We start from the raw sequence: 16,914 nt of genomic DNA, 5'->3' as shown, positions 1-16,914 counted from the left end.
TGGCTTTTTACTGTCTGTGTGTGTAGACAGAAGAACATTTACTCAGATGCTGTACGTTTCCCACCGCACACGCTGCATCCTGCCTTTCATCTTGACCTGAACTTAGTTCAGTCCCATTAAACTTCAATTCAGTTTTAGACTATTTCTCAGCCATTGTTGTTGTACACAGTGGTCGGTATCAGATCTGGCATCAGCAGCCTTCAGGGTCACATGGTAAGAAACACGTTAATAGACCCGTCCTCCGAGCGACTGTTTGTGTTAGACCAGTCAGGAGACACAATGACTGCCGGGAAGATTCCACACGTTGCACAAAATGAGGAGCAACTACTGTCAACACACCTGTCCTGCAGCAACTGGTTCACGCTGCACCTCCCTCAAAAGGAACAGTTACGTAGTTACAACCACCTCAGCTGCACAGTCACAGTGACTTTCCATCTTATCTCTGGAAGAAATAAGAAAACACCCTGATAAGAACAGCAGCCATCTAAATGTTACACATCAAGTATTAACTGTATTGTAACATGTGTTTGCTGTCTCTGTGGGTAATGTGTTGGTCATTACATAAGGTAAAAGGGAAATGATGGAGATTTTGTTGCAGTGAAGTTTCTTCCAGTCTTTTAGTAACGCATTCCAGTCTGATGATCGGATTCATACACATTAGGCGTCTGATGCACAACTGTCCACTCTTTGGTTCATTTAAATCCAGAAAAAAGTCACTGGAGTCGTCATTTGAAATCATTTTGTAAATGTTTATTGCGCTATAAAACTGAAAATGAACACAATTATACTGACATATAAAGAAACGCGCCAAGCTCAAACCAACTGAAAGCCGGCGGTGAGTCCGTGCGGCCGCTGATGGAAGCTCAGATCCCAGAGCTTTACTGTTTGGAGCAGACGAAGCTGGTTTAGGAATAAAACAGTCAGAAAGTAAAAGGCGTTGTGTTCTTCTGTGTCATCAAATCTGGCCCCAAATCAACACCAGTGATTCTTATCAGTGCTTTCACAACACGTGAAAACAAATCACGTCGCTGTTTGTTACTGAGCTGGTACCAAACACCTACGTTCCTGGACACGTCCTCGTTCTTTTGAAAGTCATTTTCCCTCTTTTACTGAGGACGAGGGACGTGTGATGCTGCGCTTGGGTTTGATGAGCCCGGACCCTCATCAGCCCAGCTCCTCTTTGGTTTTGCCCTGCTTGCGCGGCATCTTCTTGCTGCTGCTGTCCTCCAGCTCTTTGCTCTTGTAGTAATGAGGAGCCACTTCAAGCAGCCAGCCGCTATCTATTTCGATCACCTGCAGGGTGGACGCCACAGATTCCCGTTAATTAAACCTCTCAAATGACCGTTTAAATAAAAACAGTGTGTGACTCTGGAGGCCGACCTGTCTCATGAACTCCTTGGTGGTGAAGACCAGCTCGTGGTAGATGAGCCAGCGTGGTTGCTCCTCAAACAGAGAGCTGTTGGGGTGGACGTAGACCGTCTGCTGGTGCTTCACCGTCTTGTAGCCACCTTTGCTAAGTCGTGCGGTGTGATAGAAATAACCAGCTGTCACTGCCTGGGAGGAGATGGACAAGAGAGGGATTTGCAGATTAGTGGCAGGTAGGAGCTTTTCTATGAAGAAGCAGTAGGATAATGAGCAATATGAGCAAAGGGAAATAACTACATTAGTAATTAGGTTGATCACTGCTCCTTACAGTGGGATGTTTCACAGCAGTCAAGGGTCAAAACAGCTGCTGAATAAAAGACTGGTCCATCCGGTCTCAAGCACAACACGGTGAATGATGTATTTACCCAAACAAAACCCAAAAATGTCCTGCTGTGACACACGGATGAGCAGTCTGACCTGACAAACATTATTCAGCCTAGCTTTTGTTTTCTATCCAACAGGAAGAACTCAGCCCGTCACCCCTCAGCTATGTGGTATTTGTTGTGTAAATTAGCAGCTGGGGCTGGTTTTCCCTGAACTTAACGTGCATAAAAACATTAAGAAAAGTATAGAAACCCATGAAGTTAACTTATAGGACTTCATCTTCAGGGTGGAAGCGGATAAGACAAAGTTTATTAATTGCTCAAAAATTAACTAGATAATAAATGGTGACAGTAATAATTGTCCATCAGGCATTAGCCATAGGTCCTTTAACCACCATGAGCTGTTTCCTACTGAAACGCTGGAATGAGTTTAGCCTCAAGGAAAAACGGTTTTCAAATGTGCAACTATTTTAAGATTTTTGACTCCTGCCCAACGCTTAAATTACACCTAATTGGTTGAAGTGTAATAAAACCTTCTGACGCTTTCGTGGACAAAATGGAAATAATACATTTGAAATGTGAAATGTGATGCCGCTGGGTCTCGAGGAAACTACGCCAGGAAAAGACTCCGCTTTTCTCAGCTGTCCACGCCTCGTGTAAACTGGGAAAGGTGATGCTGGGTGTGTCACACACCGGCATTACGTAGGAGAAAATGTTAAGTTGCATGTCTGTCATTTTGTCTTAAGGCAGAATAAACATTTTTAAATGACGCTTTGTTTGTGTTTGCATGTTTGCATACCAAGAGGTCTCTGCCCACGGCATATTCTGTCTTTGTTGGAACTAAAACATTAACTACCTATCAGGTTCACGGAGCTTTTTGAGCTAATAAATACGTTACAGGTTTGTTGATGCATGTTGGTTGTTGGATCTGATAACGGTTGAGCCAAGATGAGTAACAAATAAAACAAACCTAAGTGCTTTAAGGGATCGCTCACATCATTTGTTGCATGTAGATACTGATGTGAAGGCTGCTCACAAAATCTCTAAAGTTTCTACTTGCACGTTGTAGACTGGTTTTAGAGCTTTGTACTTTTTCTCTGCCTTTCTAGAATTGCTATATTTTACTTCAGGTAACAGAATGGTGATATCAAGTTTCCTGCTCTCTGTGAACAGGGCCTGGTCAATGTCCTGCCCTCCCCTGTCAAGGTTCAAACACTTATTACTCAACTTAAGCCCTGTACCTTGATCAGGTGTTCAAAGGTATGATTACAAGCTTGGAGCTGATCCACTGGCAACTCTTTTATTTAAACAGAATTGTTAGCAGTCATAAAGTAATGTGCGTAAGACTGTATGTGAATAATCAGTCCGGCTCCTTGCTGAGGGCGTACAATACGTTGAACCAGAGCCAGGTATTTGAATAGAAGTTGCTTCTTCTTGGTCCCGCCTGTGAGGCAGGTCCCTGCGCAGTAAACATCCCCTCTCAACTGAATGTGCAGAAAGTGAAACCAACTTTAACCCATGAATATTTAAAATATTGTAATCATATTTTTTTGATGAAAAGGAAAAATGTATTTTTAAAAGATAAAATAAATGAATTCTAATTTCTACTGAGTTATGTGGATGAATTTTTAAAAAAGAGCTTGGAAACAAAAAAGGCTGAAGGTAAAGCTGTGATTGCACAGATCAATGTCGCCAACATCTGGAGATTGGACCTACAACCTTCAGAGGGAAACGCAGAAGTCCAGGACCTACGATGTGCATCTGATTAAGCACAAACCCAGGGCAATATGTCAGACTGCCACCAAGCTTTGTTTTCACATAACTAAAAGCACGTCCAGTGAGGGTCAGACCCCAACTCACCAGTTCAAAAAACAATAAATCAGAGGCAACGACAGGCTCCAAGGACAAAACACAATCATTAATCCATTCAGAGAACTTCCCGCGGCACTTCATCTGAAATTCAAAACGCTGTGTACTGCAAACATTAATTAGTTTGAGTGTGTGACTGTGCCGAGAATGTCTCATACACATCTGATTGTTGTCCGGAACAAATGGCCTAAAAATTAAGTCCTGGCTTTATTGCCAGTCTGACACACATTGTTTTCATTTGATTCTTCAGCCATATAAGCTGTGGATTCTAGACACTAACCTTGCGAACTGGAATGCAGTCTCCCTGGCAGCTGACCACCTCCACCTCGATGCGGTCCATCAGGCCCTCCAGCTGGTCCCTGACGTCGCGGGCTCTTCTCATAGAGCGGAACTGGATAAAATTCTCATAGCACCACTGGGTAGAGTAGCCGCTTTCGACCCACTGAGGTACAAACACACGGGGTAGTAATAAAGCCAGGTGCTTATGTGGACATGGGGGAACCAGACTAGACTCCCTGAGACTGTAGCATCACAAACAGGGTGACATCTATGTTTACCTCTCGTCTCTCTAGTACTTCTGTTTATTGCTAAATGAAATGCAAAGATATCACCTCAAACATAACATTTGTTCAGTCACAGCCTTGATTTAAATGTACTTTATGTGACAAGGACTAGTTAGTAAGTGCTCAGTAGGTTAATAAACCGGTGTAGAACCATGTCAGATATTACACAATAGGAAACTTGTTGGTGAAACTTGTTGTCATGCTTCAGAGCTGGGCACTAACAATTAAAAAGTAAAGTAAAAATAAAGCTCAGCTGTCAATAAACACTGAAAACTTCCCACTGTAGACTTTCAGAGAAGTGACCATCACCTATAACGTTCTGGAGTCTTCAACTTAAGTAAAATGCAAGAAAAACAACAATTGCTTAATTACGGCCTTAAGGTTTTACACAGAAACTAAAGAACACAGGCTCATAGGCCTGATACTGACAACCTGTCCTGCAGGGTTGCTGGAAGGGTTTGCATCACTTTTCATTCCACCAGGTGCTTTGTACAGAACAACACTGAGGACACACCCAGTCAGTTTCACCAATTGTTTTGTTCTTAGGTAAAACACCAGATGCATAATTAACACATATTAATAGGCAAAGATTGACATCACTGTCAGCACAGGCCGGCTTCTGACCAGGCCCTGGAACGTCACTATCCACAGACGGTCCCTGCTAAGAATGAGGTCCCGCCATGTTGATACCTGTGTGTAGACGTTGAGCAGCACCAGATGGTCTCCCCCTGGCACCACAAAGTTCATCCTGGCGTTGTCAGCGTGCACAACCTTGTCCTTGGGCCGGTAAAAAATGGAGTTGTTCACCGACAGCATCGCTGCTATCGTCAACACTTCCTCCGAACACTTGTACCTGCAGAAAAGCATAGATGAAATAGAACAAAGATCAAAGATGGCTCCAGAATTGTCAAACCAAGCACTCAGTTGGTTCTGGTTATCTTACTTATCCAGCGTCCATTTCACTATTAACTCTTATATTAACTCTTACACGTACTGTTGGTTATTTTCCATATTAATGAAACCATTTTAAATTATAGACTGTCAAGAATTGATTTATTGACTGATTGGATTTAGGTTTTACTTGATAGAGTATGTGGGAATATAGTTTATTCAGTTTATTGATAGTACATAAAAAGCAAAGTGACAGACTGAGGACTTACTGCTCAGAGGCCAGGATCATCTTGCTCAACATGGGGTCCACAGGTAGCTCAGCCATCCTGCGTCCCAGCTACAAAACAAGGAAGCTACTTGTTTAATGAATAATAACCAGTTGCCAGTGATGCAATGAATTACACAAAGTCTTTAGAAAGTTGCTTCATACCCTTAATACCACTGATAAAAAGGAGAAAACTTCAGAAATATAATTCTGAAGCTTTACATGCAGCAAGTCCTTACTCGCATGCACAGTACGGTAACTTTTGTTTTAGCAAAGCGCCGGATTCAGGTTAAGACAAACACAAATTATGCAATGCTTCTGGACCTCCCTGTGATTAATATCAGGAACACTGAAAGTGTTTCCCTTTGCTACACATAGACTTATAAAACAACTGAGTTATTCCATGTAAAATTATTAACCCTCTGCTTCTTTGCTCATGCTTGAATAGCAGGATTGCTATTTTGGTAGTTGCTTATTTATACATGCAACACTAACTTCCTTTTAACTCTGTGTTAGAGTTACTGACACATCGTTACTAAACAAAATGCAATTACTGCTGCTACTGAGCCCTGAGTTGGTACCTTTGTCAGTTCCCCCAGGTGGTTGAGCGCTCCAAGGGCATAGAGCTGCTCCAGCGCCAACACCAGAGTCTCATGGGGGGGTGGGTCCATGAAGTCAAAGTGAATAAGGTCATTGATGCCTTAAGCAAGAAAGCAAGAAATACTGGCTCATTTCAGTCAGAGGCACCGAACAACAAACAAGCTTCAACTTAATGTCTATGAAACAACACTAGCTTGAATCTCATTCACCTAAACTCTTCAGCAGCAGGACTACATTCCCCAGGTTGGTCCTTTGAATCTCAGGCACGGTTGTTTCCTCCATCTCGTGTTTGAAGGCCCAGGCTGTGTAAAGCCGGAAACATTTCCCAGCAGCCACTCTGCCTGCGCGGCCAGCTCTCTGGTTTGCCGACGCCTGAGATCAAACACAGCGCGTCATTTGTACAAAATCAATACAAAGACTAACAATGTACACAGAGAGTTTAACAGCTGCCTCATCAACAGGACTATTAAAAAGACACATCTACATAGTCATATTGTTTAAGCAACAAGAAAGTGCTCCAACTGTGTTACTTTGTCTTTAAACATCCTGTCTACACAGGAAATTAATTGTGTGTGTCCCTTCTGATTACTTTAATTCTATATTTTAGCACATATCTGAAAGAAAAGGAGACTTCCTTTGAAAGCAGCCTCTCTCAAACATTGACCACTGTTTATGTGGCAGCACTGATTAGGTCTGTTCACCAACATAGTCTTGGGATCAGCAGGTGATGTTTCTATATATAAACATAGTGACGAGTGACTTATTGTTTTTGTTTGGAACAATAATAAAAAGTCAGCAATCACAACAATGACCTCAGAAAACGGATCTCAATTCACTAATGTGCTGCTTGTTAAACGGTGAGCAGGTACCCGTGAACAGGGCGTGACTATGAGCGACTCCATGCCGGTGCGGGCGTTGTAACTCTTCTGTTTGCAGAAGCCCGGGTCAATGACGTAGATGATCCCATCTATGGTCAGTGAGGTTTCTGCTATATTGGTGGCCACCACCACCTGAGGCAACATACAGAAGAGCAAAGAAGGTGAGCTGCATAGGAGGTGCAAAAAAAAAATGCAGGAACAATGGGAACAAATGTGCAACTAAACATCAAAACAAGGTTTTTCCTGTCACAGGTTGGAGAAAATCCAAAACCAAGGCTGCCTGCCAAAGACGGCTGTAGTACAGCAGCCTCTGTTGGTCAATACTGTCATAGACATTCAACCCAAGAGAATATGAGGAGGCTCTTTCCGATTACACCGCTGATTCAGAGCAGGTGTATTGTCCACGCGTGTATCGCACAAAGTTATTGTTGTCTGCTACAGTCTGGTGAGCATCTGCTATCTGCCAAGTTGAAAAGCTATTCCTGCAGTGACCTGCCACATTTACAACAACCTCATGAGGAAGCGCTGCAGTTTTTTGTAAGTGATAGCACAAAGCTCAGACATGCTCTCACCTTCCGGGCACCGGGTGGAGTGGGGTTGAAGATCTTGGCCTGCATGTCAGACGGCAGGTTGGCATAGATGGGAAGTACCAGCAGCTCTGCTATCTTTGATCCAAGTCGCCTGCATCTTTCCTGGAGCAGCTCGCAACACGCTTCAATCTCTTCCTGCCAGACACGTAAAGGAGGTTTGAATGATGTCAATAAGGACCATACATATTCATAACACACACTGATAAAATAATATTTAAAGATATGAAAGGGACTGAGGAAATAAAACTCCTTGTCCGCCTCGTCTACTGAACTGAGAAAAGCTTATTCATTGGACAGTTCTGGCATGACATACGACATGCCACATTTGAGAAATTCAGAGAGTAACATGAAGCCACACCGCATTTTACCGCAGGTGAGTTTAACAGCTCAGGAACAAAGAGATGATCTTGTGCATTACTAGACAACAGTCGACCTCATTTTATCAAACCCAATGAAGTAGAATGGAGAAACAAAAGGGGCTTTTTTTCCCACTGCAATATTACGATACAAAACACCTCTGAGTCACTTTCCGGTGCATGAGGTTAAAACATCTTACCATGAACACTTTAATGTGGTCTGACATGACTTTGATTTGACAAATTCCTCATCATCTTAAACAAAATGTACTAATCTGGTATATACACAGAACTGTTTCACATAAGGCAACAGGGACAACAGTGTGATTTACACAGACACTAAAGCTATTACACACAAAACAAAGAGATCTTTACAAGCGTATACAAAACATAGACTTCCAAGAATTCCCACACGTCTTACACTGTATGTAAACAATACCTGTCCAGTGAGGAAGACCAAAATGTCTCCTGGAGCCTGAGTGACGTGGATCTGTAGGACTGACACTACACATGCTTCAAGGTAGTCTGCCTCTGGAGCCTAGACAACAAAACAAACACATGCTTACTCACAGAAACCAAACTACCTGTAAAATAAAACCTGCTATTCATACAGTTAATGCTAGCTCCTACTTTTGTGTAGTAGATGTCGACGGGGAACCTCCTCCCAGGGATCCTGAAGACAGGTGCATCATCAAAGAAGCAAGAAAAGCGCTCAGTGTCCAGAGTGGCGCTGGCCACCAGCACCTTCAGGTCCGATCTGAACCTGGCAATGTCCTTAATCAGACCAAACAGGATGTCTGTGTGTAGAGTTCGCTCATGGGCCTCATCTATGATGATTACACTGGAGGGGAGAGAGACAAAGTAATCAAGCCCTATTATATCATAAAAACCTCAGAGCACCACAGGGTCCCAGCATCAAGTTACTTTCATGAGGAACCTGTAACCCGTTCAAGTTCTGGAGGCAGGCACCCTCCAGCTGGACGTGGTTCTGATGGGCTTCTTCCTCACCACAGTCCATTAGCTCAATGAGGATTATTTTGGTTGTCTATGTAAAGAGCCGACCGTGGAGCTCACTTGACTTCCCTCTTTTCATTACCTGTAGCTGGCCAAGTCAGGCTCAGTGAGAAACTCCCGAAGTAACATTCCGTCTGTCATGTACTTCAGCACCGTCCTCTCTGATGTGCAGTCCTCAAAGCGGATACAGTAACCCACCTGAATTACACAAAGTAAAAACATAAAAAGATTGATTTTTATTTGTTATTGCGTCATTTACTCACATCATCATCTGAATACATGATAACGATGAATGTACAAAACTCACCTCATTACCAAGTTTTACACTCATTTCCTCTGCCACCCTAGCAGCCACAGACATGGCTGCCACTCTGCGAGGCTGTGTGCATCCGATCTTCATGCCTCCTTTAGTGTAGCCCTAAGAAAGGAACAAGAGTAGATGATACATCCCCACTCGCCATCAGTGTTGTCTTCTTGTAGAACACGGTATAAAACAGGTGACTCAGCTCTGTCCAAAACGTAAAAAAACTCATCTAAAAATAGTATAAAAAAACTGAAGATGGCTCCCTTCATGAGGGAAAACCAGGGAGTTACTACTTTACTTTAGTTGAGGTAGACCCCCCGCTGAAGACCTATTTCTTACACCTTAAGTCACAACCTTTAGTATCTTGGTTCAATGACAAAAGAAGAAGAAAGTAGCACTTGCATCTTCTAGGAGGTATTGCGGGATCTGGGTGGTCTTTCCAGAGCCTGTCTCTCCCTCTATGACCAGGATCTGGTGCTCATGGATGGCAGCTAACAGGTCCTCTCTGTAAGGGAAGATGGGCAGGCTGCGCCGAACCTCCTGCATGGATTGCTTCTTTAGTTCTGCCTGTGAGAGAGCTGGGGCCTCCTGCTCCTGAACAGAAACAGGTCAGAAAAAGAAGGTCTTGTCTTTTACCACACCAATTCATTTTGATATGTAAAGCAGTTGACTTACACATTTTATTCAACAGAAGCTAAAGATCTGACTAGAACACTATGTTCCCTTTGAATAGTAATTACTGTTTCATTGTGTTTTGATCAGTTCACAAATAATTTAAAAGCGTAGTGTTGAAGTGAAGCCCACCTTCTCCGACCGGGTTCCCTTCATAGTAATGGCAGTGCTGACAAAGTCGATCATCTCATCCTCTTCCAGGATCAGCTGATACCTCTCCTTTTCCTGCTTCATCCCCTGCTCTCTCTCCTTCTTGGCCCCAAAGCTAAGGGAGGCTGTTTTCAGCCTCTCCTCCTCCCAGCGGCCCTGCTCTCCTCCCAGCTCCATAGGAGTTTCTTCTAGCTCAAGGTCTCTTTGCGGCACGTCCTAGTCAGCGAGGAACAGGGGGGGAACAAAGGTACACATTAGTATATAGAGCTTATGAAAACTGTATTATGATCAGACCATGACAGAGTATACTACTCCCCATTCTTACCTTGTTTCTCGTTTCTTCTGGCATGTAATATCTGTTCTTCCGCTCCTCGTGTTCCTTCGCTCCAGCTTTCTTGTAATCTTTAGCCAGGTCCCGAAGAGTGCGTTTGTATTGCAGCTCCTTATGCTCCCGCTTAGTTAGGTTTTCTTTGGCAAAAAGATATTCCTCATCATGGATCTCTGCCTCCAGGTCCTCCAGCTTCTCCGACTCTCGCTTTTTTAAATACTCCCAACGAGAACGCTTCCTCAACTCTGGCAACTAGACAGTAAAAGATAAGGACATGATGAAAAAAATTACAAATGTATCGCTGTCACTTCCAAAAACAACCTTAAAATGAACAGTTAAAGATTATAATACAGTTTTTAAGCACAGGCAGGAACTTCGACTCCCATGTCTGAGCACCTACCATATTTTTTTGATCGTCTTCAGCCATCTTCAGCCTTTTCTGAGCCTCCTCATAAGCCTGGAGAGAGAAGTAAAGTTTTTAAACTGCATGGCGTAGCGTAAAACAATACACACGAGCCACGTTGTAATTGTCTCACCTTTTTATCAGTTCTTTCAGCTATGTTGCGTGTTTTCTCTTTGTCCTTCTGTCTCACTCGTGCAGCAAACGCATCTCTCTCTTCAATGTCCTGCAGTCTTTCCCTCTCTTCCTTCTCCCACTCTTCTTCCACCTCCTCTTCTTCCTTCTTGGCAGACTGCCCTGAATTACCCCTGATGATGAAAGACTATGTATCAAACCCTCCTGCTATGTTTAATTTAAACATACTATTACAAATTAGGTACATGTATCTAAGAAATAATAATTTTTATTGTTATAAATTACTGGATTTCAGAGAGGTTTGTGAATGCATGAATGTGATCAACTCCAAATGTAATTATGATTCAGTTGTGAGTCTGTCCTACTCTATGTTTACCAGTTTAAGTATACAAGTAATATAAACATTTAACATATAGTAAGAAAATAAATGATTTACCTATCAGGTGCTTCATCCTCACTAGATGACTCGCTCTCTTTCTTTTGTCTGATGTGCTTCCTTTTGCTTTCTCTGTCCCGGCTTGTCTTTTTTCCTTTCTGCTTCTCCTTCACAGTGTCTCCATCACTTTCGCTGTCTTCCAGTAAGGTGTACGTCCGATTCTTCCTGTCCATTTCAATGGCTTGTCGTTCAATTGCACGGGATGGTTTCTCAGCAACCTGCTTGCGAGGAATCTATAATACACAGGATTTAAATATCGTTAAAGTTTTATCACAAAAAACGTCCCTGCCTGATCAAAATGAGGAACTATGTTTACATCATTAAAACTTCATATAGCAAGTTATTAGAAGAAATGAAGATGTACCTTTTCATAGAGGTCCTCCGCAAAGGCAATCACACTCTGGTCAATGTCAATAGTGCCTGTCTGCTCAAGACGACTCAGAAAGTCTTGAGCACTTGAAGCTTTCTGTGCCGTGCCGATCATAAACTGAGACACATATCTGTCGCTCAGCCCAAGGATGTCATGGAGACGGTCATTGACCCACTGCTCTAAGTTGGCCATGGTGCCTGTTTTAGGGGCAGAGAACATTATTCAAGCGCTTTAGATATCGTTGTTTCAATATATATTCCTCTCTATATTATATTCATATCTATATGTAAATACATAAATTCCTGAATATATAATAGCAACTGTATGTCATATTAATATCTACTAGAATATTCCCCATTACTATAGCAACCAATATATATCGTTATCTACCTAAATTTCTGATTATAGTTAATAGTGACATTGGTATTTATATTACTTTCATATATACATATATTTGCATACCCCTGGTTGCTAGAGAAACAAAATATATGCTAATCTATGTTCATCTACAGTAAATCCCTGAATATAGTTATTAAGTCTATTCCATCCTCATCTGTAAATACCATCCATATTTCTCTCCTGCACATATCTGTATCCTGTACTTACTGCGTACAGCACTTCTGGCTAGACCTAAACTGCATTTCGTTGCACTTTCCTTGTGCATGTGTAATGACAATAAATTTGAATCTAATCTAATGTCACTGTTCACAACAACAGATTGACGTAAACAACGCTTGAAAGCCTTAAACCTTCGCCAAAAACAATTCATATAAAACATTTTAGGAATTAATCAATATTAAGTAATTACTACCCGTGATTAAACTTTTAATTATTGAATCCCAGATGATTAGGTTGTCACGCGTCGTGCTCAAAATATTGCACGAGATAAAATAGAAACTGAAGACACGTGGTTAACACTAAACTTTACAATATTTACACTATATACAATGCAAACAACTCTTTCACTTTATTCACTTACCGCTCTCCCTCAGTCGATGTTATTATAGCAGATGGATCTGAGTTGGCTAACTCACGTAAATCTACCTAATAATGATGCGTTTACGTCAATTGTAGCTCGCTAACCCCCGTAAAGGAAACTCCGTGGTCACTTCCATTTACTGTGGATAAACCTATTTCTTTTAGTCTTTCTTTTGTCCTTCTGTACAGTCAACTAAGTCATGTTTGGCTAACACTACGTTAGCATAATGCACGCGAAAGTTGAAAGCGGAAATACGTCACAAAAAACTGCCGAGAGGGAGTCACTGCACGAGGCGCTGCTGTGCTTACTGCCCCCTGTGGACATCTGGGGAACAGCAATAAACGTCTTTAGCACGAATTCTTTTTACAAAACACTGTGCATGCATCATAGACGCAGCATAGATAACACAAACAGTCAGGTCACTAGGAAGGTTGGTTGGTAAAGTACAGGACTGTACGTTTCAATACATGACGAGATGTAAATAAACAATAAATATAAAGAAATAAATACAAAATATTATTATAATGGTTTATTTTTTTACTTTTATAAACACATGCATACATAATTTTATTTTGCTCAATTTTAATACTATGCTCATTAAAGGTGGACATTTTCTGCATTCCACTTACTAAATCTTCTACTCTTGACTCAACCTAAAGCAATGCTCTGTTTCGCTTTCATTGTAAGGAATCAGCAACTCTGATCAGGGCTGGATTAACTGGTTTCTGCGTGTTCTCCTGCTTCAGTACGTGCCCCCCGAGGGAAACTGATGTTAACTTATATAAAAAACACAAACGAAACAGCAACAACAGCAGCGACGACGAGGAAGCGGGCGCAGAAGTGGAAGGAGGCCCTCGTGTGTTTTTGACTAGAACCCATCGATCCTCCCCAGCGCTCGGCTGCAGGTCTCACCTGTGAGCGCATCGCATGGAGACTCCGCGCATCCGAGCGTCACCTCTGCTGCTGCCGCTGCTGCTGCTGGCGGAGCTTTGCGTCGGTTACAGACCTGTCGTCATCGTCCACGGCATTTTTGATGGACCGAAGCAGTTCGAAACGCTCAGTTCGTTCATAACCAAGGTAGGACGTGGTCAGAAGCGTCTAGAAATCAAGTCTTTGAGACATTAATGAAGTTATTTAGGACTTAAGCTCTACAAGATCTTAAATTAAATGCAGATCAACTCTACAAGTTACAGTGTCATGCTGTGTGTTGTACTCTTTGTACTTTTTTATGCTAAAATGCATCACCAAGTCAAATTCCTCGTGTAAAGTGTGATCTTCAGGACCTGGCAATAAAGCTTTTCTGATTCTCATTCTGACAAGATCTGAAATAAAATGCAGATTATTTAAATTCAGTCAGATTTCGATTGAAGTGAAATCGCCCTGTGCTTTTTGTAAAGATCTCTGTTCCCCTCTCAATTTCTATTCCTCAGCATCGGTTTTGTTTTGGAAGACTGCATGTGTCAAACGATAACGCTGATATTTTACTGTAAATGCAAACATGGCATCACGTGCATCATCTCTCCTCCATTTCTCTAATCTCAGGCGCATCCGGGCACCGTGGTGAAAGTGATTGATTTGTACGACTACATGGCGAGCGTCAAGCCCCTGTGGAGGCAGGTCCGCGGCTTCAGAAAGGCCATCAGACCCATCATCCAACAGGCTCCACAGGGGGTCCATCTTCTGTGCTTTTCACAAGGTCTCTCGCCCTCTCTCACTCTGCTCAGAGTGAATGCTCACTAATCCCTATAGCTCGACAGAGAAGAAGGGCTGTTGTGTTGTTCTCTCACGCAGACAGCTGCACTAAGCAAACATTTGACTCAGACCCAGGCACACCTTCACTTCCACATTTCTAGCATAGTGAGATGAAGGTAACTTTTCCTGTAGGTCCACAGCTGCAGCACATACACAAATAACACATGCGCTATAACATTGGGAGGCTTCAGGACAATGAATTGCAGAGTTGCTCTATGTACTGGACATAGCTGCTGTTGGTTGACGTCTTTTCATGCTAAATCCTGCAATAAAATATTTCATGGTTTTAAATGTCCCACCTCAACAACCACTCTTTTCTATATTTCTAGTCACAGAAAGCACATGGAATTACCCTCAGCATGAAGAGGAAACACTTTGGGGAAGCTCAGCTTATAATAGAACCATATTTAAGTTAGATCCATTTGAACCAATTATATTGTTTATCACCCAACCCTTCGTATTGAAATCACATTGAACTGTTAATGAGATCTATTTTCTTTATGTTGTATTTGACCCCCTCCTTTTTCAAGGCGGTCTAATCTGCCGAGCACTTCTCTCCAAGATTCCAAACCACAACGTGAACACGTTCATCTCGCTGTCATCGCCTCTGGCTGGACAGTACGGAGGTCAGGAGCCTCGAGTTCCCCTTCAAAGCCTCCAGGGAAACGCTGGGATTTCTGATGATATAACAATAATAATATTAACACACAATCATTTTCTGATGGATCCTAAACTGCACAATACTGTTGTTCCTCCTTGATCTCCTCCACAGACACAGACTACTTAAACTGGATTTTCCCTGACACAATGAAGAAGATAGTGTTTGAGTTCTGCTACAGATGTCGAAGCAAAGTGTCTGTTTGTGACTACTGGAACGGTGAGAACGTCGGACTCCAGCCTCTAATGTTTCTAGAATGACGGTGACCTATGGATTTCTCCCCACGTTCTCTCCTCAGACCCTCACCACAGGACGCTGTACCTGCACAGCAACAGGTTCCTGCCAGTGCTTAATGGTGAAACCCCTCACAGGCACATGGAAGGTGAGGCAGAGGCTCTGGACGCTGAGCACCGCTGCATGAAACACGGAATCAGACCAGACATTTCTGTTTCACAGAATGGAGGGAGAACTTTCTGCGCATCAAGAAGCTGGTGCTGATCGGGGGACCGGACGACGGCGTCATCACACCGTGGCAGTCCAGGTTCAGCTCTCATTTTAGGGTGTCTGGAGCCATCCTTTATATTAATTCAATTCTGTGTCAAATTGAGGCTTTATTCAGATGAGCCCCGAAAACGTTTAGCAGGTCGTTCATCAGACTAATAAAACTGCTAAGAAATATTTTAGAAGCTAAACAAAGAACAGTTTGAGAAGCAGAAGTTCTTTTTCAGGCTCATATGGAACTAACCACAATTTAACAAATTAGTGTGTTGTCCATTTGGCCCTTTACGTGAATTGGCCGTTTCCTTATTTCCCTGCAGCTACTTTGGATTTTATGACAGCAACGAACAAGTGGTAGAGATGAAGAACCAGGAGGTCAGTGAACGCACCTCACGTCTCCTTTGGGGTCCTCTCGGACTCTCCAGCTTTAACCGTCTCTGACAGTTTTACAGGAGGGACACGTTCGGGCTGAAGGAGCTGGACGCTCGCGGCGCCGTGTCCGTGTGCGTCCAGGCCGGAGTCAAGCACACGCACTGGCACTCAAACCACACGGTGTTCGTCAACTGCATGGAGAAGTGGCTCACGTGAGGCAGCAGGAGTCAGAGGGCAAAGACGAGCATCACTCATGTACTCACACAGTTGGATGTTTTATGTTTCTTTTCACTGACGTCTGGTCTAAAGTTTAAATCATCTAAATCGAGCCGCTACAAGGTGTGGGACGTGAACATGTTATTTGTCAAACATTCTCCCAGTTTCCTTTGATGAAAATTAATGATATTTTCACTGTAAAGCAGATTGATCTTTTCAAAGTTTGTACAAAGTTGAGATCTTTTCTTTGAATATTGGGAATAAACCTGCTGAGCGAGCAGATTTTGTCACATCACGTAACCACAGACAAGAAACGCTGGTCCAGTAGGTTTAATTACTAGATCGTTATGTGACATAAAGAATCTCAGTGAGTTCAAACAACAGTTCTTTAAATCCCGGGAGTTTGACTGTTTCACTGGGGTGGGGTTACACGTTTTTTATTTGTATTTGTGTTTTATAATCCGAGTATTTTTTTTATATTAATGAAACTTCTCCTTGTTTTGCTGATTGATGACTTCGGTGCGAAAGGCTCCTTGGTATTTTCCTTTTGTTTAACATCAGCGGGTTTTTCTTGGCGACAGTACATTAAAATGCCTGCATCAGCGACCTGTACAAATACTGCCCTCTAGCGGAGGCCCGCGGAACGTGTACGGACGCGGTGTAACTGTGTTTTAGGAGATTTTACACGTATGATGAAATGTGATGACGCTCTAACGTGACCATCAGTTCTTTATTAAACCTTTAAAGACGGTGTTTACGTTCAGCTGCTGTTTGTTTTTCTTCTGCACAAAGAGATCAGCTCCTATGAGTATGTTATGGTCCGATACATCAGACACATGATTAATGCAACACACCCACAGGGATAAATAG

General features: G+C 42.6%; 2 protein-coding genes across 2 annotated transcripts; one reads left to right on the top strand and one right to left on the bottom strand.

Moving 5' to 3' along the window:
* Window positions 1-728: 728 nt before the first annotated feature.
* dhx16 (DEAH (Asp-Glu-Ala-His) box polypeptide 16) lies at window positions 729-12,809 on the bottom strand. The gene is made up of 21 exons (XM_029129381.3): window positions 12,549-12,809; window positions 11,564-11,766; window positions 11,200-11,432; window positions 10,765-10,936; window positions 10,629-10,685; window positions 10,226-10,480; window positions 9,883-10,116; window positions 9,481-9,672; window positions 9,082-9,192; window positions 8,857-8,972; window positions 8,391-8,601; window positions 8,200-8,298; window positions 7,387-7,539; window positions 6,806-6,946; window positions 6,146-6,308; window positions 5,918-6,036; window positions 5,341-5,408; window positions 4,871-5,033; window positions 3,898-4,059; window positions 1,381-1,554; window positions 729-1,293 (listed from the first exon to the last, which is right to left on the bottom strand). The coding sequence occupies exons 2-21, from the start codon at window positions 11,759-11,761 to the stop codon at window positions 1,165-1,167; spliced, it is 3,150 nt and encodes a 1,049-aa protein (XP_028985214.1). The 5' UTR covers window positions 11,762-11,766; window positions 12,549-12,809; the 3' UTR covers window positions 729-1,164.
* Window positions 12,810-13,238: 429 nt separating this feature from the next.
* On the top strand, window positions 13,239-16,807 carry LOC114843499 (lysosomal thioesterase PPT2-like). Its single transcript, XM_029130097.3, has 8 exons — window positions 13,239-13,625; window positions 14,091-14,244; window positions 14,831-14,926; window positions 15,073-15,177; window positions 15,257-15,340; window positions 15,415-15,499; window positions 15,777-15,831; window positions 15,901-16,807. The coding sequence occupies exons 1-8, from the start codon at window positions 13,476-13,478 to the stop codon at window positions 16,042-16,044; spliced, it is 873 nt and encodes a 290-aa protein (XP_028985930.1). The 5' UTR covers window positions 13,239-13,475; the 3' UTR covers window positions 16,045-16,807.
* Window positions 16,808-16,914: the final 107 nt, after the last annotated feature.

The sequence above is a fragment of the Betta splendens genome, chromosome 16, assembly GCF_900634795.4.
Source record: "Betta splendens chromosome 16, fBetSpl5.4, whole genome shotgun sequence".
Classification (NCBI taxonomy): Eukaryota; Metazoa; Chordata; class Actinopteri; order Anabantiformes; family Osphronemidae; genus Betta; species Betta splendens.
This window is presented reverse-complemented; position numbering and strand designations above follow the sequence as displayed.

What these genes read in the sequence shown, in the direction of transcription:
- LOC114843499 (XM_029130097.3), top strand. Translation starts at nt 13,476, where the DNA reads ATGGAGACTCCGCGCATCCGAGCGTCACCTCTGCTGCTGCCGCTGCTG. An exon ending in TCTGGCTGGACAGTACGGAG is followed by an intron (nt 14,927 to 15,072) that starts GTCAGGAGCCTC and finishes TCTCCTCCACAG; the next exon opens with ACACAGACTACTTAAACTGG. An exon ending in CCCTCACAGGCACATGGAAG is followed by an intron (nt 15,341 to 15,414) that starts GTGAGGCAGAGG and finishes TCTGTTTCACAG; the next exon opens with AATGGAGGGAGAACTTTCTG.
- dhx16 (XM_029129381.3), bottom strand. Translation starts at nt 11,761, where the DNA reads ATGGCCAACTTAGAGCAGTGGGTCAATGACCGTCTCCATGACATCCTT. An exon ending in GTGTAAAACTTGGTAATGAG is followed by an intron (nt 8,973 to 9,081) that starts GTGAGTTTTGTA and finishes TGTGTAATTCAG; the next exon opens with GTGGGTTACTGTATCCGCTT. An exon ending in TGCTCAACGTCTACACACAG is followed by an intron (nt 4,060 to 4,870) that starts GTATCAACATGG and finishes TTTGTACCTCAG; the next exon opens with TGGGTCGAAAGCGGCTACTC.